Source organism: Myotis daubentonii, chromosome 3 (assembly GCF_963259705.1).
Source record: "Myotis daubentonii chromosome 3, mMyoDau2.1, whole genome shotgun sequence".
Lineage (NCBI taxonomy): Eukaryota > Metazoa > Chordata > Mammalia > Chiroptera > Vespertilionidae > Myotis > Myotis daubentonii.
Genome location: NC_081842.1, coordinates 144564465 through 144590011, shown reverse-complemented (window position 1 = coordinate 144590011; position 25547 = coordinate 144564465). Strand labels below are relative to the sequence as shown.

Genomic DNA, 25547 nt, shown 5'->3' with positions numbered 1-25547 from the left:
CTTTTGTTAAGTTGTATGAGTTCCCTGTAAATGTTGGAGATTAAACTCTTATCGGAGATAACATTGGCAAATATTTTCTCTCATGCAGTAGGCTTTCTTGTTGTTTTGTTGTTGGTTTCTTTTGCTGTGCAGAAGCTTTTTATTTTGATGTAGTCCCATTTGATAATTTTCTCTTTAGTTTTCATTGGACTAGGAGCTGTATCGGTGAAAATATTGCTTCGACATATGTCTGAGATTTTTCTGCTTGTGGATTCCTCTAAGATTTTTATGGTTTTCAGTCTTATATTTAAGTCCTTTTTCCATTTTGAGTTTATTCTTGTGTATGGTGCAAGTTGGTGGTCTAGTTTCATTTTTTTTTTTTTGCATATGTCTGTTCAATTTTCCCAACCCAGACCATAACGTGATCATGGATTGGTAGAATCAACATCATTAAAATCTCCACACTACCCAATGCAATCTATAGATTCAGCCAATTCCCCATTAAAATACCAATGGCATATTTCAGAGACCTAGATCAAACTCTCCAAAAATTCATCTGGAATAAGAAAAGACCCCAAATAGCTGCTGCGATCCTGAGAAAAAACAAAGTAGGAGGGATCTCAATACCAGATATCAAGCTGTATTACAAAGCCACTGTTCTCAAAACTGCCTGGTACTGGCACAAGAACAGACATATAGACCAATGGAATATAATAGAGAACCCAGAAATCGATCAAACCACTATGTTTAATTAATATGGAAGATAGTTTTTAAGTGATGTTAGTCTTGATTAAGATTTCTAAGCCCCCATAAGAGCACTTAGTCTGACAATTGCTGAAGTACAAATAAGGCAGTAGCAACTATAGTAAAAGCAAATGCTATAGAAAGGGATTATTTTTTTTTAATTACCTCATCTGTCAATTTACCGTAAGAGACATATGGTAAAATTAAAACTAAAGGTCACAGGCTGTTTTAGATACATGGACTTAATTTAGAGAAAGTCGTCAACAACTTAGTTTATATTCATTATAATCATTTCATTTAGGAAATCTCCAAAAGGCAAATGGAACTTTTGAGCCCATGAAAGATTAATTTTTGTCGCTTTAGCCCTGGAGTGGCTTGAGGTCAGAGAAATAAAATGATCATATGTTAATGGTTTATCAACCCCTGTCCTTAAAGAACATGGCAATGATTACCTAAAATTTTGTTTTACTGTGTCATATATAGGATGTGTGCATGCAAGTGTGTGCTTGTGTTTGCCCTTGAAAACCACTATGCCACTTTCCCAAAATAAATTTCCTAAGGTCAGGAATGATTTCCTGATCATCTTCAATATGGGTACACAGCAATGTTTGTTAAATAATTCATTTCCCAGCCTTTTTACAACCCTCCTGATTCTCCTTGAAGCAATAATCTTTCTGAAATCTACCTTTACTAATTCCTTCTTCTGTATTCTTGACATGTAATCTTTCCAAGCCTCAGTTTTTTAATCTGTAAACTGGAGATGATAATATAAGTTTACATATATGGTAAAATTAAAGGTATAAGCAAATAAAATGCACATTTAAAAACAAAGTACAAGACATATATATCATTAAGACAAAGAATAAAATGTAAAAACAAGAAAAAAGAGGAATATAATAAGAATATAACAAGGAACAGAAAATATGATTTTCTCAATCTTTATTTCCTGGTATTTAGTGTGTCAGTTTTGAAATCTTGACCACCTAGCAAATTTGAATGAAAAAAAGGAATACCCTTTGGTAATACATGAGACACTTAAGTGAAATATAATGCTACATTCAAGAAACTGAAGAGAAATAAAAGTAATATTCAAAGTAAATGACTTCTAGAGTTTTAAAGGTCCTCTAACCCAAACTAGTTTCCAGATCTTACTTCATTATTTTTCTCATTTCCTTTTGGTCTAATTAATCAAAATCCCTCTTGAAATTTCTGGCCAGTATTTCTTCCTACATATGAATAAGAAATAAAATAACATTTGATGTTTGAAATTATGGGGGTAATCTCATTGACGACAATAGATGACTGGTAAAGGGAAGGAAATACTTATTAACAACATTCATAAAGATGTCAAAGGTTTATAAAGCCAATATCTGGGAAAGAGAAAGCTGTGGGACTACCAGGTCTTCTCTGGCGAAGGGTGTTTCCCGAAATTATCACCACCATGGACAACAAAGGGTTGTCACTGACAGGTATGTACAGCAACTCACTGAGTTGTTGGCTTTATCAACACTTCTTTGAGGGTATAAATCAGAAATTTTAGATAATATTCTCTTAGCAATAGGTTTCAGATTTACAGAGTTTAGAAAAGTAATCTAATCACTGCTCTATAAAGCAATTGTACAAGGGCACAAAAGACTAGAACAGTGGTTCTCAAATGGATGAATCCTTCTTCTAGGGACACATCTTAATGTCTGGATATGCTTTTGGTTGTCTTAACTGGCGGGTGGAGTGTTACTGGTACCTAGTGGATAGAGGTCAGAAATGCTGCTAAACAAACTACAGTGCACAAGAGAGCCTCTAGAACCTACAGACTGGGTCCTTTCAAAATGACAGAAACTCAGTTCTCACAGTTCTAGAGGTTGGAGTACCAGGAATTATCCCACTCAAAATGCCAGTAGTGCCAAGGTTGAGAAACCCAGGACTGGAATAAGACCAAATTATCTTTAGGTCTAATTTATCACAAATCCAGAAGGCAGAGATTAACATTTTCTGGTTCCCAGGTCTCTTACATGATTTTCTCAAGATGAGTCAATTTGTTGAAGTTTTAACTCTGAAGCCATAATGTAAACAATATCTGTAGATAAAATATCCAGCTACATTTCATGACTGCATTGTACAGAAAATAAACATTTTGGAAACACATTTTTTTTAAAAAAATTAAAAGTCTGTTATATTAATCAACTCACAACATGAATATTTTTATTGTGCAGGTAAAAGTTATTTAGTTAACATATTTTTATATATTTTTAAGTATTTTGCTTTAGATATTTTTTCACACAGAAATCTTTAGCACTTGCCTAGTTTTATCTCATACATATCCACTTACATTTATTGAATATTTCTTAAAATTTTAATTTTCTGATCAACACATTTTAATACCAGATATTATTTTGGAGTCTTTGCTATTAAAAGGTGAGTTAAATATATTGTTTCTTACCTTTTGAAAGTGTAAATTATTGATATGTTATAGATCCACATCTATCCATCTACTGAGAGGACAAATTGATGACTAAATCATCTCGGATAATTGTCAAATATTTTAAAGTAGGTGTTTTATAGACGGAGCAGGAAAAAAAAATGGGTAAAATTAACTTTCTAGGGCCTCTGTTATCATGCAATCAAAGGTCAAGCATTGTTCTTTATGTGTAATGGCAATGGCCTCTGGAAGTACTGAGTCATCATGGCTACTGATTGTGTGTGATGGGTGGGACATGAGAAAGTGACAAGATGACAGTATGGGCATCCTCCACCTGCTCATAATGGGATTTAGGGGGAATCCCTTAAACTCGCTAAGCCTCTAGTTCATCAGTATAATTGGATGATAATAATGAAGGCCGAAGCTATCTCACTGGGCTATTGTGAAACAATTTTTTTAAAATATTAAAAATTTTGGCAAAGTGGCAAGCAGATGCATGGGGTTTTTAAAGTGAGTTAGCAGATCTAGTCTACAGCATCATTTTTGATGTTAGAATTCTCTTCATATTCAACATTAGCAATCAGTCAGGCCTGTGCCTATTCTTATCAGTCAAGAAGGTGAAACAAACAGATCAACTGCCATTTCAGTGTCTAAAATGCAAGTATTAGTCAATATAGTATTAAACAAAATTTATAGGGGACCCTTTCCCCCTCACTACTTGGGAGTCTGTACTGTTCTTCAATAAATCTCCACCTTTGCTCTACCAAAAAATAAAATAAAAAATTTACAAACTCTAAGAGAGCCAGGCTGCCGAAAAGCTGCAGAAACTCCCAAGGCACTAAACTATCTTATGAGAATGACCTAAACACTCTGGCTCAGAATTAATTTAAGCTCCAAATGCTTACAAGTTACAGAGGCACTTCTGGAAGCAGTGCAAACACACAGGGACTAACCTACTTTTCTGACTATATATCTGTGCAAATATAATTATATATGTACATTTACACAGTGGAAAGTGTTGATTCTTCCCCACCCCAGCTATTAAAGTACCAAATCATGCTGAGGGCAATGTGGAGAGATTAGCCTGTCCTCCACAAGATGACTTTTGATAACCTCAGCTGAACAGATCATCTGAGAACGGCTCCTGTTTCTATTTAAGGAGGGCCATTCCTGCTGGTGCTGGTGCTGGTGTCAAGCCTGCTCCTGTGCAAGAATGTGGCCTCCATGCCCACCTGTCCCAGTGGGGCTGTCAACTGCGAAGTGCCCCTCGGAGACCTGTTTGACCGTGCAGTCATCCTGTCTCACTACATCCATAACCTCTCCTCTGAAATGTTCAGAGAGTTTGTAAGTATCATGCTTCTTGGTTCTTCCCAGAAGGAACCTTCATGTGAATGATTGAACTATTTCATACTTTAAACAAGAAAGCCACACAAGCCAAATTTCAAATAATGCACCTTAAGGGTCAAAGAAGGCATCGGTAAATGAAATGTGGAATAAGAAGAAAGGGACAGTTTCAGGAAATCCCAAAGATTTTTTAAAAATGTATTTTTTTAAATTTCCTTTAATTCATTTTGTTTTTAAGAATTTTCAAAAATGTTTAAGCATCCATACTAGTCATGTGAGGCTGCCATACAAAATACATACGTCTTAAATAACGGAAATGTATTTTCTCATATTTGTGGATGCTGTGACATCAAGGTGCCTGAACAGTCAGATTCTAGTAAGAGCTTTCCTCTTCTCAGCTTGCCTTCTCACTGTCTCCTCACCTGAAGGCTCTGGGAGATGGAGAGAGGGACAGAGAAAGCAAGAGAATGAGAATGAGAGAGTGAGAGCTAGAAGACTCTCTGGTGTCTCTTCTTATAAGGCCAGTAATCATAGTGGATCAGGGCTCCACTTTCATGACCTTAATTATCTCCATAAAGATCTTACTTCCAAATACAGTACATTGGGGATTGGGGCTTCAACATGTGAATTTGGGAGGGCAGGGGAGACAAACACTTGACATAAAACACTTTTAGGTAGGGCGGAGGAGAAGAAAACATGTTGATTTCTTGTCCTTGCATGTAGGGTATATTTCTCCCAAGGTACTCTTCACTGCAGATATATAATAAATGAGAATTGCACGCTAGCTGATTTGGCTCAGCAGATAGAGCGTAGGCCTGCGGACTCAAGGGTCCCAGGTTCGATTCCAATCAAGGGCATGTACCTGGGTTGTGGGCACATCCCCAGTAGGGGGCGTGCAAGAGGCAGCTGAATCAATATTTCTCTCTCATGGATGTTTCTAACTCACTATCCCTCTCCCTCTCCCTTCCTCTCTGCAAAAAAATCGGTGAAATATATTTAGAAAAAATAAAAATAAATACAAAAATGAGAATTTCACTGCAATGAATTGCGTGTGTTGGACAAAGTTAAACTAAACTGAATGCATGTTAGGAAAATAAAACAAGTAATAGTAGTTAGCTGTTCTGAAACTCAAAAATGCTATGAATTATTGTTCTAAGATTTCCAGGTTTAGAACTACAATAGGAAGATTAGTTTAGAACTAGAAACAATTATTTTCCTTCTGATTAAGGTACTTTGGAAGTCGGATGTTAACTCTTTTAAGTCAATCAAAGATCAGACAATGGATTAGAACTTCAATAAATCAGAGTCTCCATGAAGAATGTGGTTTAATGTTTATAATAAATGTATATTTACATAGTTATTTTTCACACTAATTGTTATTTTATACATTTTTGACTGGCCATCTTTTATCTTCCAAATATGTCTAGTAATCTCTTTAAATTTCCACAATGTTTGCTAATGATTGGTTTTTCTCTGTCAATGTGTTAGCATAGATTTTTCTGTTCTTATTCTCAGTCCATTGCTTAATATTTTTTTTTGTTTTTCTGATTTATCACTTCATCATGATCAACAAATTGTATTCTGTAGCTATGATGAAGATTGTATATAGTTGTATAGATTTAGAGATTAGTCAAAGAAAAGTTTCAATTTAATAATACCCATTAAAGGAGTGTATCCATTTGTTCCTACATAATCAAGAGTTTAAAATGGCTAAAAATAGGCTCATATGCACAATCACATTTGGTTCAAGTATTAAGAAGGATGATACTTAATAAATATTTCACATTCTTTATATTTCTAGTATTTGCTTTCTATATAGTGATGCATAAAAAGAATAAAATTAAGGAAATAGCAAAAAGAGGAAGAACTTGGAATTTAGAAAAGTTAATTGAAATAGAACTGTTTATAGAGATAATGGAAAGAAAGGGTAGGAAAAAGGGCAACTTTCTTATTTCTTTAGTTTTATTTTTTTGTGGCTATAATTTTTTAAAAATTATACAACTATCAAAGGTGTTAATATTTTAGAACTGGGTTTAATTGATTTAATGTTCAAACAACCCTCATTGAATTTGCTCTATCACTTTCAGGATAGACAGTACGCCCAGGACAGGGGGTTCATTACCAAGGCCATCAATGGCTGCCACACTTCTTCAATCCCTACCCCCGAAGACAAGGAGCAAGCCCAAAAGATGCATGTAAGTCTTTTATCCAGGATTCTCACCAAAACAACAAAGGCAGTACACTGGTATTTCCATGCTGCAGATTATTAGAGGCATTAGAATAGACAATGGTAACTGCACTTGCCGGGCAAGGAGGAGGAAGAGTAAGCAATCAAAGAAAAATTACATTATATAGTTGATAAATTATCAGTAAAATCAAATGCTGACTAAATATTGTAGCAGCAAAGTAAATAACAGCCCAGCCAGTGTTGCTCAGTGGTTGAGTGTCGACCATGCGTCAAGAGATGGCTAGTTCAATTCCTGATCAGGGCACAAGCCTGGGTTGTGGGCTTGATCCCTGGTGAGGGGCATGCAGAAGGCAGCCAATTGATGTTCTCAATCATCGATTTTTCTATCTCTCTCTCCCTTTACCTTCCTCACTTTCTAAAAGAACAATAAAAATATGTTTAAAAATAAATAAATAAATGTGACAGATCTATAAATTGGCCATGCAGACATGATGGTAACCAATGCTTAGACCCAGGACTGCATATATTATACTATGTGAAAGCATTAGCAGAATTGGACTTCCATGTGTAAAATATAAGGTTTGAAAAAAAACACGTGGATATGTAAGAAACACAATCAGTTTTATTTATGACACAGGCTCCTATAAGGACAGCATTTCACATTTCTGACCACTACACCATCTGAGCCATCTCTTCTGGACTTTCAAGGCTCTCCTTCTGATCCTCCTACTTCTCTGACACCTACTTCTTTCTTCCTTTCTTCATTCTTCACTCACTCCTCTGCCAACTCTTACTTCTCAATAATAAGTCTCACCTGAAAGCAGATCCTGTAAAATATTGTTTTGCTTCTCATGATTATGGCCTCTGTTCTGATGACAGCAATGTCTGCATATCAAGCCCCAGTCATTTATCCCAGCTCGAATTTATTATTATTATCATCTCCCTTCTGATTTCCTGCCATAACCACAGTTAACATGATTTAAAAGAAACATCTTCACATATATAGCCCCGTAAATTCAATGTGTTCTTTCCTTACAACTTTGTTAATGGTACCAGCATTCTTTCTGTCTGCTAAGCCTATTAATAAATAATTATAATGATGATAATGATAATAACAATAAAGTAAAGGAAGAAAGTGAAAATGGGGAGGAGGAAGAAGAGGGGTTAAATTTATTGATCGCTACTACATTAGCAGACACCTTACAAAGCACTTTATGTGCATTACTATATTTAATCCTCATAAAAAATCCTCTAACACAAGGTGCTATTATTACACTTACTGAGGTAAGGAAATCATGACTTGGAGAGCTGATGGAATTTACACCAGTTACATGGGTAGTAAGCAGTGAGTCTGGGCTTCATCCAATCCAAAACTCTTTTTATTGTTATGCTATAATACGTCCATTGTGGGTTCCTTTAATGCTGTTATTAATGATAGATAGCATTGTGCCATTTTATTCACCAGAATATGTCAGTAAATACAGTGCTCCGAGAGCAGCATGGGGGCGGGAGTTGGTGTGGACTAAGGAGCGCATTTTTCTGTATATCATATCTTCTTCATTGTCTCTTTGTTCCAGTTTTATAAAATAAAACTACAAGTTACACAACAATGCATTAATGAATAATTTGATTCATTGATAAGAATGTATCTTTAAATGAAATGATTTGGGCTCTTTGTCATTGACACTGGCGGACTCTACATTTCCTGAGTCAGGAAAGGCGCTTCTGGAATTCCAACAAAATTGGTTTTTCCCCACGGAAAAGCAAAGCAGTCAAATAGGAAAGAATTCTCTGTGTGGGGAAAATGGTAGAATTTCAGAAGAAAAACAAAAGTCTTCATGTCATAAATTAGAACTATCATTAAAAGAAATAGTTACTTAGGCCAGATTTTTAAAAATTTATCTAAGTATAAACCAATAGCTTAAATTTCATATTTTTACAACTTGTCCATTCCTACAAAATACACACATGTAGGAATAACAAAGATATAGTTAAGTCAGCCTCTCTGAGCAAAAATCACATGTCACCCGTTGTACTATGCTTATTTTAATGCAATTATTTTAATGGTTGCTTAGCACGAAGACCTTCTGAACCTGGTCCTCAGAGTGCTGCGCTCCTGGAATGAGCCTCTGTATCATCTAGTCACAGAAGTGCGTGCTATACAAGAAGCCCCTGGTACACAAGAAGCCCCTGGGACCCAAGAAACCTTTGCTACGCAAGAAGCCCTTAGTACGCAAGAAGCCCTTAGTACGCAACAAACCCTTGGGGCACAAGAAACCCCGGATGGCATCCTATCAAGGGCCATAGAGATTGAGGACCGTAACAAACAGCTTCTAGAGGGCATGGAGAAGATAATCAACCAGGTGAGCAGCCTCTTGACACTCCTTTGTTTTTCTCATTAAAGAAAGAAGTGAGCCCTGTGAAGAGGAATACATTTTGAAATACCTCATTCTGTAAGAACAATGTTTAGGCATTTTATATTCTACACTGCTATTAAATAAAGCAATAGTAATTTGTAGGGATAAGGTCTACTGTAAGTGGATCTTAGCGTTCCACTGTCATATCTGACAGGTGCAGACTTCCCTACACTGCACACCAATCCATGCAAGCCTTGGCGCTTCTTGGGGACAGGCAGTGAAGTAATTTCAATGGAAAGAAACTGGAGAATAGAATCTGCAAGAGAAATGTTTTCCTCAAAGTATTCTAGGACACCTATTATTGACATTCTGCTCATATTCTTCCTCTTTTCTCCCCACATCAAAACATGAGAGGACGGAGAAAAGAGAAAATAAAAATCAGGTTGGATGGTATTTATCTCCCTCTCTCCCCTCCCCGCTTCCCCCAACCCACTCTGCTAGACATTGTTTGGGAAGGAAGGAGATAGAAAAGATGAGACCATGGCATTGATGCTGCTGAACAACCACTATAATTTCAGTGGGCTACAACAGAAAGAGGTATATCTTTTCTAAAATGTTCTTTATTTTCAAATTTATAGAGTTGCATCATTCTAAATATTAGTTGAGTGGGGCTTCAAAAATGAAATTGACACATTGCATTTGATCTCCCCAAATAATTTGTCATATTTAGATTGAGGTTATATTTGCAATACAAATCTCCATTTAGATGGGATCATTTCAATACAAGTGAGGTAATATCTAAATAGTTTTCTGAAGTTCTTAGAAATAATTTATCATCATCTAAAGAAAAATATATGATCATAAAAATAACAGGAGAAATTTTATGTTTTTATTGTATACAAAGTACTTGTTAACGTGTGTCATTTGGTCATTTTCATAGGAGAAGAATATATCAAATACAAAGTACATTTTACCCTTGGAAATACAAAGTACATTTTACCCTTGGGACATAAGTAGTAAACACATAGATTTTCAAGTGATTTTCTTCATAACTGTGGGCCTACTTTCTGAGGTCACTAATTTGTTCTATAATACTTCAATTTTAGTTCTTTTTTAAAAACACACAACACATATTTATTTATTCTTGTTCATATCATTATCCCTGGCATAGTATATTTTGTCATAGGGGTCAAACACACACACACACACACACACACACACACACACACACAAAACACACACACACAAAAACAAACAAAAAAAACACCAAACAAACAAAAAACACCAAAAAAACAGCAAGCCAACACGCACACACACACACGCTAGTCTTAGCCTTAAAACATCAAGTACAATCCTCATCATATCCTTCTCTGGTACATATTCTATATGGAGAATATAACCTGTTCAAAGCAGGTAAAAGATCAATGCGACCTGTCACATTGTGACCTGCCAGAAGAAATAAAGTCCACGGTGCACATTAGAGACAAAATCAGAAAATGAAAAAGTTCCTCAAGTGAGAGAACGGAGGCCAGCTCCGCATTGTCCCTTTGTCACATTCATGTCTACATTCAAATAGCAACTTTCTGGTTCTCCATCTAGCAGAGGCACACTTCACCTACAATCACATACATATGAGAAAGCTTACACTTGAGTTCTGCTTCTAGTTTTTACACCATAAATAGACTTCTGATACACTGGCTCAGTAACCCATGCCTCTGTCTGGAGAGTTTTACATTCCTATCTCTTCCATAAATCTTAATTCAACAATTAGAAAGAGCAAAGATAAGCAGATAATACTAATAATGTCACTATCTTTTTCATTATTAGGTTCAACATGGAGTCAGAAGAAATGAGGCCCCCTCTCCCTGGTTGGGACTTCCATCTCTGCAAGAGGCCGATGAAGACATTCGCCTTTTTGCTTTTTATGAGCTGATCCATTGCCTACGCAGGGATTCGCATAAGATTGACAACTATCTCAAGGTCCTGAAGTGCCGAATCATCTACGATAGCAACTGCTAAGCTCACATCCATTCCATCTATTTCTGGAATGGTTCTTAATGATCCACCCCATAGCAAGCTTCTTTTAGTTTTATGGCTTTTTAATGCATGCTTGGTGTAATGGGTCTTATCTTAAAAAATAAAAACCGACTTCGTTAGAAATGTCAAAATCTACAAGAGCAATTTGTCAAAGTTTCTTATCTTCACTTAATAGAAAATCAAAAGAAAATTAATCACTATCATTGAGAAGTTCCTATTAAAATTTGTCACAAATAGCAGAAGCTAGCATTACAAATAAGACAATTAACGGCTTACTTTAGAATCACAGTAAATCATTGTGAGTCGAGTTATTAGAATCAAAGAATTTGATAATTATTAATCATGCTGGTCATGCTAACAAGAAGATAGAAATTCTCAGGATTCTTTCTAAAAGGCAGCCATATCCTATCAGATAACTTTCACAGTATTATGACAGACAATTTAAATACTATGAAATTGTAATGCACCCAAGTAGCATGAGGTTTACTAAACAGTCTCAAATTACCAGGATGCTGTCTTAGTCTGTTCAGGCTAACACCACAGAGTGGGTCATTTATAAATGACAGAAATTTAGCTCTCACAGTCCTGGAGATTGGAGTACAAGGTCGGGGTGCCACCATGGTGGGGTGAGGACCCTCATCTGGCTCCCAGACTCCTCATTGTATCCTCACATGGCATAAAAGGCTAACGAGCTTTGTGGGTCTCTTATATAAGAGCACTAATTCCATTCACAGGGGCCAAAGCTCATAACTTAAATCCCAAAAGCCCCACTCACTAGCACCATAACCTTTGGGGATTAGGGCAACAACATATGAATTCTGGGGTAACATAAACATTCAAACCATGGCAGATACAAAGATGAAATGGACTTATCCTTCTCCAGTGGCTGTCTTCAACCATGCTCTACTGAGTTCCCATCTGCTTAGTACCGTCTTGGGCACATTCCGTATGTTTTAATAGCTCTGGGTCTAATAAGTCCCGTCCAGACAAATTTCAACTCCATCCCATATGTAACCTCTTTAATGTTTTTCTCTCCCCTATTATGGCTCAGGAACCTAATGGGGAAAGTAGATGTGGTCTATTTCTGCAGGATTTCTTTTCACTTCCTCTTCTGGATCTCCTTTCCTTTGGCTGTGCTGGATGAGTTAGAGGATGAGGAGAGATGAAAAGGTTTGACATCATGATCTTATGTGGTGCTTTTGTAGCCTTCTCATTGCTGACAGGGACTAACCTTGAATTCCTGCTGAGTGGCAAGTGTCTCTCTTGTGATTTTCCAGGACATTTACAAATGGGAGCACCCGACTCCATAGTCTATCAGGGTAAATGCTCTGGCTCAATTCTTCTCTCCACCCCACAGCTCTGACACTGGAAGCATTCTCCACAGCCTCTTCTGTTGTTCCCCGGTCCCACAAGCACCCTACTTTAGAAAACTGGCTCAAGGTCACCTATCTACCAACCCTTTCACAGGAAACTCAGGCCTCATAATCACTCTAAACCACTAAGTGCCAATAATATTGGATTGCTGCTGACCCCTTCCCTGGGGTCTCTTCACAATTCTCTTCTCTATCTCTTTGCATAGACACAGAATGGGTCAGGAAACTGGATTCGTAAGCAGATATTAACCTGAGGAATTAAATGCTGTTCTCTCTTTCTTTGAGATCCAATGAGTTATTATCTCTGTTAATAACGATCTTAGAGAGTTGGCCTTACAAATATTCCCTACTCACACACTGAATTACAGCACCCTCCTCATACACTTAATCTATTGATGAGACTCCAGAGGGGTGACTAGATTAGGGCAGCTCAGCTTGTTCAAGGGCCTCTAAACAACCTGGGATGAGGGTCTCTCTCTTGCTTGCTCTCCTTAGAAAGCAGCAGCACTGCCAGCCTGCTTTGCAGCAGCTTTTTCGGATTTTAGCAGGATTTCCTCGACAATAGACAATAAGAAATATTCCACCCAACATCCTGATAGAGATGAAATAAAAAGGTAGATAGGAAGGGGAATAAAGAGGAAAAAAGGAAGAGGAACATAAAGGAAAGAAAAAACATGAAGAGAAAAAGTGAGTAGAAGACATTGTTTGTGAAGGATAAGCTGCTATTAGAAAACCCTATTTGGTGAAGACCTAAATTTTTATACCCTAAGAGCAAATATTTCAATTTCCTTTTACCTCCCTTTCATCTTCTTTCTTCGTTTTCCAAAATATCCCTGTGTATTAGGAGTATTCTTTGCCCTTAATAATTGATTTGCAATATCTTTAGAGATAAACAGAACGTGGTACCTCCTCAGATCAGAATTCAAGGCATTTTTCTTCTGCCATGCACAGAATCCTTTCTCCCATATATAGAAACATTGTCTACCAAACCCAATCTCTTCCCTCATAGCCAGGGCTATTTTTGTCTGAGTCCTCCTCCTGCCTCTAGCTGAGATGACCCAAACCTTTCAGAATACAACAGAAATATTGTGTCCCACATCAATCTAGCAATCTCTCCCTTTGATCCTGCATGCATGCAAAATGCCAGCTTTCTCATATTTCAACTCTTTTCTTTTAAAAGGCATGAGAGTATAGAAAAACCTTTATGCATTTTTAAAGTCATTTTTTTCTGAAAACATCTAACCCTATTGTGTCACCCACCTCACTTCCTTTTTTTAATATCTAGATATTTTCAACAGAGAGGATAGCATTTATCAGGTGAAATTTGTCAATAAGAGGACAATGCAATTGTATGACACATAACTTTACCACTAGCCCACTTACATCTTCATGTATTTTTCTCTTAAAAGTTTATTCCAAGAATAGATAAACAACTGAGTGGTGGTATTAAAAGGCCTCTCCCTGCTTGACCATGACATGTGAACTGAATACTGTAGCTTTCAGACCAGATTGAGCAGAGACATAGGTATTCTGTAGAGTCAGCAAGGGGTAGCTACAAAGAGGATATTTGGGGAAAATATAACAATCACTCCCCTGCCAACCAGAGTGAGTTTCTCCCCCACCCTCTCTTTTTACAGATTTCCATGTAAAATTACATTTGAAAAAATGGCCCTGTTATAGCAAGAATAACAGCAGTGGTTACAAAAAAGAAACAAACAAATGAAAAACCCTTGAAGTTAACTGATTGCATAGATTACTAAATCAGGTGTCATGGGTACATGAGAGGTAAGAAAATTATCTTTCCGAAGGTTTTTCTCAAGCTGTAGAGAGAGTGTTACATAGACATGCAAATTACTATACTAAGGTAGAGAAAAGATAGTATAAAGGGCCATGATAAACAGTGCTAGAGTAAATTAAAGAGCAGCTAGAATGTAGGGAGCGGCTCTAGACTTAAACCTCAGATTGACCTGTGGCAGAGCCACAAACAAGTCCCAGCTTAGAAGGCAGAGCCTTCTTAGCATAATTAAGCTTGACCTTATGGCCGCCCCCTAGATCTTTCCTGGGTAGCTAATGGGCTATGGGAGGTGCAGCAAGTGCTGACAAAAAAAGTGAAACTCTCAAGAACATTGTAACTATGTTGACCACTACCTTGTTTTTCTCTGACTATAAAATAAAGCCTCAGCTTGCTGGCTGGGTCCTTCTCTGTGGCCTCATCCAGGCACAGGAGATCCACCGAGACCCAGCTATATTCTCTTTGTCTGTCTTTTCTTTAATCCTTCACCGCCCCTCATAAGGCTCACTGAATTCTTGGCTGTGCTGACACGGCACACTAGGAAATATCTGGACATAAGAACAAGGAAGTTTTTTGGAGTGACATGATTGTGATGGCCCTTTGATGGAATTTTAAAGGATTGGTGGGATATTGATAGACAAAAATAGGAAAACAGCACATCTGTCAATTCACTTAGAATCATTTTATGAAATACATATCTCCTACATCCTGAGCAAAAGGAACTGAGATATAGTATTGTAAGGTATTATTAAACAACCAACTTTAACCAAAACACAAGATATGTTCATTGTTGTAACATGTAATCTCTCTCATGATTATGCTCCCATGACCTGCTATATACATTACCTTAGGGTAATAATGGGGAAACCCCTTTTAAGAAGTGTTAATGGGTTGTGGAGGATCATTTATGCCAATTTGGAGTTTATACTTATTCTAGAAGGCAAGAGGAAACCAAGTAATTTTAGGGCAAGAGAGAAATATGTCCAGAATTAGAAAATAGAACATGAACCTGGTTTGGAGGGTTGTAGAAGTGTGGGACTAGTAGAGAAAAAGAACTGGTCCAGAAAGAAATGTTGGAATATTTCTATGACACTCTAAAAGAAAATAAAAATGTGCTCTGCCTGGAGGAAAGAAGAAAGAAGCAAAAGATGTAAGAGATCTAGGAACAGCAATAGAATTCTAATATCTAGAGGGAATGAAGCAGAGAGTCAAAAAGCTGTCCAAGAACATGAGGTTAGATGAGTAAATAAGTGCTGGTAGAGAGAGAGAGAGAGCGAGAGAGAGAGAGAGAGAGAGAGAGAGAGAGAGAGAGAGAAAAGAAGAAGAAGAAGAAGAAGAAGAAGAAGAAGAAGAAGAAGAAGAAGAAGAAGAAGAAGAAGAAGAAGAAGAAGAAGGAGAAGAAGAAGAAAATTGAAGGTTTTGTCCAAATTCATTCAGGCTTTATTTTCTTGTATTTCATAGACTTAGCACCAGAAATCATAAAAAATGTGGTTACTTTAGCAAGTCACAGAGATGAGTCCATTTATGCACTATCTCTAAGAGTTTCCCATTCCTTTATCTTAAATCCACCCATTTACTGTTCCTTCATTGTCTTACTCTCAGTAGATGGTCAGATAATCACTAATCCAATAAAGATTTAAAAGTGTTGTCTCCTAAGATAATATTCATGTCAAAGGACTCTTGAAAGAAACGCTTTCTAATCCCCTAAAAACAAAATTTTTAATAGTGAAGTGACTATTCCTCAGGAGCATTTTCCCCAAATGCCCAGTCAGCAGTCACAGAGGACTCTGTTACTTAGAAGTCTCTGACAATAATTATAATCTATTTGGATGGTAAATATAGAAAAGACAGATGAAGCAACAAAAGACACTTAAAAAGCAATGCATGCACAAGTGGAAAAGATAACATGTTTTAAAGCAGGTCCACGCTCACACGCCAGACCAGCATGATAGGAGCCTTGCGAGCCAAATCAGGGGTGGCTTCTTCAGTGAAGGCTCTCTGGGATTGGCCCTGAGAAATCTTATTCAACTAAAATCTTTAAACATGATTATTTGACTCTAAGACTCAGAACCCACTTAATTGCATAAAGTCAAAAAAGGAATGTACGTATTGAATATTTGAAAGGTGCTAAGAGAATAGATCTTAAGAGTTGTCATTCAGAGAAAAAAATTGTAGCTATGTATGGTGAGAAATGTTAACTAGACATATTGTGGTGACTATTTTGCAATCTATACAAACATCGAATCATTATGCTGTACACCTGAAACTAATATGTATATGTCAGTTATACCTCAGTAAAACAAATAATAAAAATTGAAAAATAAATTTTAAACATTTTTAAGGAATAAACTTTTTGGATAAAGAAAGCAAATCAACTAATGCTTTTTAGGTTTTTATAAAGGTACATTCTTGCTAGCATATTGGGTCTAAAACCTCTCCAACTGTAGTTTATGTTTATACTGAGAAAGAGAACAGAAGAGTGACCTAACCTTGTAACTTTAACTGCAGAAGACTTCAGCTACAATAGTCAATTAAAAAAATCCCAAAACTTATAGGCTAGCCCAGTACTCTGCTATTGTTTATTAAACAAATATTTAGTTAATTTGCTCTTCACCTAGGCACCGTGGCCCGGTTGTGGTGCCTGATTCACATCATTGAGCAAAGCAGGCCAATACTTGCCCTCATGAAATTTACATTCTATAGCTGGGGGAAGACAGACAACCCACAGTAAACATGAATACAAGTACATTACATACAGGTTTCCCTGCCACCTGAAAGTAGAGTGTTTCTATGATCCCTTTCATAAGCCAAAATGGCATCAAGCGAAGATGCAATTACTGCTACTTTATGTGGAAATGTTTTGAGCATTCCAGGCCCAAAATATAACGCATGCACAATGTCTTTATTTCATTCAATATTATCAAAACACTTAATTAGGTCTAGTTTTATGTTAAGAGCTTTCTTGGGCTTTTCCGGTACCTTAGAAAACATCTTGCTAACGAACGCACAGAACAAATCGAGATAAAGCACAGATGCTCAGAGACATGGGTCAAAGCTATGACAGCTTATGCTGGGAGGCTGAGTGTAGCTCCCGAGGAAGGAGCTTGGCAGGGCTGCTCTCGCTGCTCAGGGTGCGAAAGCTGCCTCTGCAACTGCTGGTGCAAAACAAACATCAAATGTTATTTTTGCTTTTCACCTTTTTTCCCCTAAAAGCAAAAGTTCTCTTTGGATTTCAGTTTTAGCAAAAACAGGTGCTAATGTAGGAATTTCCTAAAAGCAAAGTGACTGTTAACTCAAACTTTTGAAAAGCAGGAATACCTATAGTATGTAGGTGACCTAGGCCAGTGGTCGGCAAACTCATTAGCCAACAGAGCCAAATATCAACTGTACGATTGAAATTTCTTTTGAGAGCCAAATTTTTTAAACTTAAACTATATAGGTAGGTACATTGTTATTAACCTAAGGGTTAGGAAGAGCCACATTCAAGGGGCCAAAGAGCTGCATGTGGCTCACAAACCGCAGTTTGCCAACCACGGACCTAGGCTATGCAAAAAGGTAAGAGTGAAGCAGAGTAAGGAGCTTAGGGTGAAAAGGTGGCAAAATGGAAGGGATTTTTAAAGCAGATTAGAACTCACTGAAAGCAACAACCTCTGACTTCCTCTGGTAACTCATACAAGCATGTGCTCCTTGCATTCCAGGTTCAAATTTTGTCTTGTCCAGCCAGATTTCTTTCTCTCGTGCACAACTTCAAAAATGTTTCTTTCTCTGAGGCTCTAAGAAAGATAGATGTATGTTCTTCAAACTCATGCAAACATAAGTATTCTGAACATTCTGCATCTCTTCAGTTAAATTGAAGATTTTGTAAATTATTTTGGGTTAAACTCCCCATATTACGTAACTTTTATGCAGCAAATTGTGACAATCTTCTCTTTCCTGATTGTTAATCTCCAAACTATTTTTACTTTATAGCAGCCTTTCAGTGCCCCAAATTATGTAATTTTAAAATGTTATACATGTATTACTACTTTGCTATATTATATCATTACAATATAAATTCAAGGACAATGATATAAAAATAAATAAAAATAGAAATGCTGATATTTTCTTTCCAAAGGGATAAGGGCACTCACATTTAAGGCCAATGGGCTAGTGGATTCTGTACCCACACACATAATTACTCCACAGTTGTTACTATCATAAAATAATTTATTTTATATATAATTTAAATCAAAGCTCTCAGAATGCCACAATGGGGCAGGGAAATAAAATTATATGTGAATACCTCTCTTTATATGCAAACATAAAATTTTGTAACCTCAATTAAATAATCACCATTAGCCATTTTATATCACCAATTCATCTACTTCTAGATACTAATCAAAATTTTACAATAGATTTCATTTCTTCTAGGGTTTAAATATCAAGGCATGCCAGAAGCAGAGTAATGGCCTGCAAGAATAAACAAAATGTAGATGGTTATCATTATATCTCTATATAAATTCTCCATTTATATAGAGAATTAATGAAGAAATACAAAAGACTTAAAATTATATGAACAGAAAATGTACTCATTCAGAGATAGATGTGTTTATTGTACAGCACACTTCAGTCTTCACTGTCATAGATAGGTGCTTGGAACTATGGCAAAATGATATATCATGAAACCAATTATACCAAAGGCTAATTGCTATAAATAAGAGGTATGTCCTTCATTCATGTTATAAGGAAAAGGCAATAAAGGTGCATATAAGCTTAATGCATGGACACAGTAGGGGGGTGAGAACATGTGTTGGGAGGGTGGGAATGACTAGGGAGAGGACAATGGGAGTGAGGAGGAGACATACGAATTTTTTTAAAAGTCAATGATGGAAATGTTATTTGAGGGCCTGCTGTACTTCTTCTGCTTCCCATGGCTTCCAAGGAAAGAGGGCTCCACAACTTCCATCTCCTTCTGCCTGGTGTGTAGTCTTTCCTTCACAACTTCCTTCTTTAGCATGTCTTCCTTAGGCATAAAACAGACCTGAACTTCAGGTCCAGACAAGATGGTATAGATCTGTTTGTGCCCTCTCCTAATCCTGGAAATAACAAGAGGCCACTAAAAGAGACTTCTGATGCTTGATAAGAAGAAGATAAACTACTTTGGGACCTGAAGACTGGAGAAGAAACAGCAGTACCCAGGAAGGTGACCCAGGCCCAGCATTTACTGATCTCCATCTGTCATCAGAAGGCAGCCTGGGTAGCGCCATTCCTTCCTAGAAGAAACCTGAGTGAACACCAGGTGAGCTGGACTGAGTGCATAAGGAGGATGAATGAGGAGAAACTCAAAGACAGTCACATAACATGTGCAAGAGACCACACAATCAGCCTGGTTCTGGAAAACAATTTGTCCCATGTGATTCCCTGTAAAAAGAAAACACCCCTCCACAACAAGCATCTCAGCCAGAAAACACTCTCTGCTTTCCCACCCCCACCTCCCCATAGGGGAAGGAAGATCCCATAAGAACAAGTGTCTGGAAAACTGGGGTACATCTACACACTGGAATACTATGCTGCTGTAAAAAAGAAGGAACTCTTACCATTTGCAACGGCATGGCTGGAACTGGAGAGCATTATGCTAAGTGAAATAAGCCAGTCAATGAAGGAAAAATACCACATGATCTCACTCATTCATGGATAATAAAGACCATTATAAACTTATGAACAATAATGGATACAGAGGCAGAGCTGCCTCAAACTGATTGTCAAACTGCAGCGGGAAGGCCAGGGAGGGTTGGGGGGCAGGAGGGAGGGGGGTAAGAGATCAACCAAAGGACTTGTATGCATGCATATAAGCATAACCAACGGACATAAGACACTGGGGGGTAGGGGAGGCCAGGGGATTGTCAAGGGCGGGGAAAAAAAAGGACGCATATGTAATACCCTTTGTAATACTTTAAGCAATAAAACAATTTAAAAAAAAAGAACAAGTGTCTGGCCAAGGAAGCCTCCCCAAGCCTGCAACTCCCTTCCACACTGGGGACATGAGAGTGGTTGGGTAAAAACAGCAGAAGGGGCTCAACCACATAGGCATCAGGGCATGGGATGTCTCTTTGTCTTCAAGAACCTAAAACTATCCTCCTCTACCAGGGACTGGGGCAGCTGGGGGCATTGGTAGGGGATCATGCCACACATTCTGTCTCATAAAGCCTCTTTTTCCCTAAAGGCCTGGGCTGAAGTCTATACCAGAGGTTTAGCTCGAGGAAACCCCTTTTGCTTCCTCAGGCAGCACCATCAGAGAACAGTTGGAACCCAGCAGCATTAGGTAAGTCATACATACTTATCTGTTCGAACATTAAACTGTCGACGGAACCAAAGCCCACAGACTAAGTCAGGACCTGCATGCAAATCTGAACAGTGTGACTTTCTGCTAAAACAAGATTTAAATAAGATCCCAGAGTCATTGAACATAAGACAAAATGTCTAAGCAACAACTGAAAATGATTGTTATACCAAGAACCAAGAAAAAATGAAAACTTGAAGACAACCAAACAATGCCAACACTGAAATGAATCACATGTAGTCATCTGATAAGGGTTTTAAAGCAGCCACCATAAAAACACTTCAAGATAAATTACAAATTCTATGTAATTTAAACCTGTGTAAATTGAACAACACATTTCAAAAAGAAAATTTCAATGTAATTAAAAAATACATAGAAATCAGTTTAAAAAATGAAAGCACAAAATAATAAAATATGTAAGATGTAGCTACAGCAGTACTGAGAGGGAAATTGATAGTACTAAAGGGTTATATTAGAAATAATAAAATATCTGAGGTAAATTATAAAATTTCATACCTCAAGAAACTATAAAATGACAGGTAAAGTAAACCCAACACAAGCAGAAGGAAGGTAATAATATAAGCAATGGTAGAAATCAATAAAACTGAAAATAGGAAAACAATAAAATGACTAATAAAACAAAAATCTTTGGTTCTTTGGGAAAAATTAATAAAATTGATAAATTTCTAGCAAGACTAACAAAATAAAATGAAAGAAGACACCAATCACCCATATTAAGAATAATATAGGGATATCACAGATCGTGTAGTTATTTTTTAAAGTTAAGAGAATACTACAAATAATTTTAAATGTATGAAGCTGACAACTTAGAAGAAATGACTAGTTCCTCAAAATTTGCAAATTACCACAACTCAACCAAGAATTAGATCATCTTACTAGTATAACCTTTAATGGCATTTAAATTATAATATAAGAGCTGCTGAAAAAATAAATCTTCAGTCCCAGATGGTTACACTAGATAATTCTAACAAAAATTTGAAGAAAAATTAACATCAATTTTACACATCTCTGAGAAAATAGTAGAAAAGGAAACCCTTCCCAACTAATTTGATGAGACCAGTATTGCCTTATACAAAAAACAAAGGTAATACCAAAAAGACCTCCAAAGCTACAGAACACTATCTATCTATCTTTCTATCTATTTTTTGCATAATAACATATCTCATAAATTTAGATTTAAAAGTCCTCACTCTCATATGTACAAATCAGCCAACTAAATCCAACAATGTATAAAAACAGACCTTGAACTGTTTCTGGTCTCCTCCTATTGTTGTACTACCTATCTCTTTAAAGTATTTAAATAAGTCAATAATACCATCATTTGGGGTCCTAGTAAAAAAAAATTATTATTATTATAACAATATGGTCAAAGATAGTCAAGTCTAGGTCACATCAGAAATTGACTTTTCCAATTAAAGTTAATCATGCCAATAGTCATTCTAAATGTCTATCGATAATACATACAATTACATTTTTTATAAAATGAAGAAAACATTTCTATAGCATAAAATATGGATATACACGATATTCTCTTGATCTTTTTCGATAACTTATGGGCCTTTGAAGGCTGACCTGAGGAAACTGCATTCCTCTGGCTTCCTTGGCCTCTGGCTTCTACTCAGGTTTCACCAGTGGCGGACACTAGCAAGAGATTGGAGAGCCAGCGGAGAAAGAGATTAGTGTCCAGGTTTCCCCAACTGAGTCCCAGAGCTCTGGTCAGACGTACTCTCCTACAGTTACACCTCCCTACAAATCTCTACAGATTGCAATGTCCACTCTCTCCCTTTATCCCTGCAGGCTTAAGGTGTTGGTATCTTCCTACCCTTGCCTGTCCCCCCAATTTTTTTCCATTCCTTTTAGGTTACTCTTAACTCTACTACAACTTCCAAATATCCCCTCAAGCTCATTAAACTCTCCTGATTTTTGTCATTTGAGTATGACAGTGTTTTCTAACAATGATATAGGTGGATACAGAGTTGCTACATGAAAATGATCCCTTTAGGACCAGTTACTAATTTTCCCATAGTAGATGGGTACTATCTTTATTCCTGACTCCAAAATCATAAATATAGAAACAGCTGCAGGTGCCACAACACCAGGTAAAAATAATTGTAAAAAATCAGTTATTCAGATACTTTCTCTTAACTTTTTATATAATTTTGTATACATTTCAGCCAATACTCTTGGCATAAAAAAGGGTTTTCTTATCTAGATAATTACCCAGTGGGCTATTAGAAGAGGAAGGAAACTTTGGATTCAACTAGACAACCCTCCCATTTTTGAGATGTATAAATAAATCCAAGAATAGTTAAGTCACTTATCTAAACTCATAAAACTAGATGGAAAAAAATAGGAACAGAAACTAAGTTTCCTAATTTCAATCCAATGTACTTATAATAAGAAGTGCCATCTCTTCAAAACTCTCCTTTTGAAGCATATACAGGTTTGAGCATGCACTGCTAAAAATCTTTCTCACATAAATCTGTGTGTCTTATAACTTTAAATATGTTATAAACATATGTGACATATGCTTTTGAGTTAAAATGGCAATGAACAGATGAATGCCATACTCTAAGTAGCCTGAGAACAAGAATTCAACTCTAGGTATTGATCAAGGCCACATTTTGCCATAGTAACCAGGGCCCAAGAAAACAACATATTTTGAAAATTATAAAAAACAAAAATAGTTTAGCTACTAACTTCTTTTTAAAATTTATTTCTTTATTGATTTCAGAGAGGAAGGGAGAAGGAGAGAAACAGATAGAAACATCAATGATGAGAAAGAATCATTGATGAGAGAGAATCATTGATTGGCTGCCTCCTGCACACTCCCTACTGGGGATCGAGTCCACAACCCAGACATGTGCCCTTGGCCGGAATCAAACCTGGGATCCTTCAGTCCGCAGGCTGACACTTTATCCACTGAGCCCAAGCTGGCTAGGGCTCTACTAACTTCTAAACTCTCATTAATTTTATTTATATTTTGTATTAGTTACATACCTGTGATTTAATCAGCAAGTAATTCTTCTACGTGATCATTATATTCTCATAGATCCCTGAATGTCTGTGTTTCTGACAATCAGTCTCTTCATAGGTTATACAATTACTGTACCAGCAAAGCTCCTTCAGACAGGCTCATATGTCATCTATGAACTCAGCCAAATATCACATACCATATGTCAATATTTCTGTTCATATGTCCTAAATATATTTCCAAACAATTTTTATTTGGAAGCTAAAGTGACTATCAGACAACATTTCAGAAATATCTCTTTTTCTCTGGGCTTTATGCCTGTGTTTATAGATGTCCCTCCATAATTGAACATAGAGGGGAAAATGTACTTTTTATGGCAGTCATTTTTTTTCTCTATCCCCCCATTTATTCAGCTGGAAAGAGGAAATGAAAAAATATGAGCAATGGAGTTGAACATACTATAAACTACCTCTATTTTTGGCAAGCGGCAGACCTATGGACTGTCTTTGCAGTGGTGTGGGACAAACTTAACTGCTTCCGTTTGTTTTTGCTTAGGCTAGGATTTCACGTAGTATATTTCTCTAAAGTAACAGCAAAGTACACAAAGACAATTTAGAGAATAAAGAAGATGCTAAGAGCAGGGTGAACCCAAATTAACTGGATAACATTACTATAGTTTTTCAGCCTTTGTTTACAGGACTAAGCTTGCCTTGAGTGAAATCTCATAGATTTTCAAACCCAACCATCTCAAATATGCAATCTCAAAGTGAGAAATAACAATAATTTATGAACTTTTAAGGCCAGTCAGCCATAGCTCTGACTGAGCAGAGGGTGTTGTTAGGGAGTAAAGGGAGGTAATACTGAGAAAATAATTTTTTGGATGCTAAAAACAGGTAATTGAACAAAAGTTAAAAGAAACCATTCCTACAGTATGGAATGGCTGCTTGAAATTATTATCCTGAAAATGAAATATCTCTATTGTGTATTCAATAATCAACTTTGGTATTATTCCCATAGGATAGAATATAGGATAAAGGACACATTGTTTTTATGGGGGGGGGGGGAGGCAAACACAGAAAATAAACTCCTGATGGCCTAAAAGGAGGGAGAAGCTATGCAGAGGCAGGGGTGCAAAAGGAAAACCTCATCACCTTTGAGGATAGACTGGTTCAATTCTGAGCTCAGAGAAGGAGAAAAATGCGTGTTCTCTATTTACTCCTTCCAAATGAAACTGGGTCAGAATTGAAGGGAACACCATAAATGAAACCTTTCAGATTTAAAATTGGGGGAATAAATTGCCATGAACCAACATTTAAACCTAACCACCAGGCTAAGCTCTGCTTCTATGGCAAATGAGTTCAAAATGGTTTATAAATAAACTTTTGAAACAAAACTGTTCCTAGGTAAGAGATTTCCTATAAAGAGGCAAACACACAAAAGATTATCCCACCGACCAATTTTCATATGTCTTATAAAACCTATAATGTATAGACTGTCCCAAAGCAATTCAATTCAATTTCAAATCTTGCGTGAATTTTGGGACACCCTATAGAAAGAGACAAGTAAATATTTAAAATTACTCTGAACCACCAATAATATATATTTTGGGTAAAATAATTTTAGAACTATATAATGAGTTTAACCAAGTCTTTATGCCGTGTATTAACCACTACTCTTCAAGAATACCATGTGCATAATTGCATTTGAATTTGTTACTCAATCATTTGTTTATGGTAGGTAATGAGTCTAGGGAACTGAGGCTTGAAAAATAAATTATTTAAATGAGTTAATTATTTAAAGTGTGATTGGCTCTTCCAGTTTTATTGATAACATTCTTACCTATCATAATGACAATCATCTCACTGATTGCCTAATTATCCAATTTTAAAATATTTGGGGGATGAGTTAATTTTTTTTAGTTATTTATTCCTTTAATTATGTGTTTATATTCTGCTTACCCTGACTAGAGGTAATTCCATGAGGGCAGGCACTTGATATTGTTC

General features: G+C 36.7%; 1 protein-coding gene across 1 annotated transcript; it reads left to right on the top strand.

Annotated features, from left to right (window-relative positions):
- Positions 1-2164: 2164 nt before the first annotated feature.
- On the top strand, positions 2165-11047 carry PRL (prolactin). The gene is made up of 5 exons (XM_059686062.1): positions 2165-2192; positions 4299-4483; positions 6571-6678; positions 8747-9034; positions 10856-11047. Exons 1-5 carry the CDS (start codon positions 2165-2167, stop codon positions 11045-11047), a joined length of 801 nt encoding a protein of 266 aa, XP_059542045.1.
- The last annotated feature ends 14500 nt before the right edge of the window (positions 11048-25547 follow it).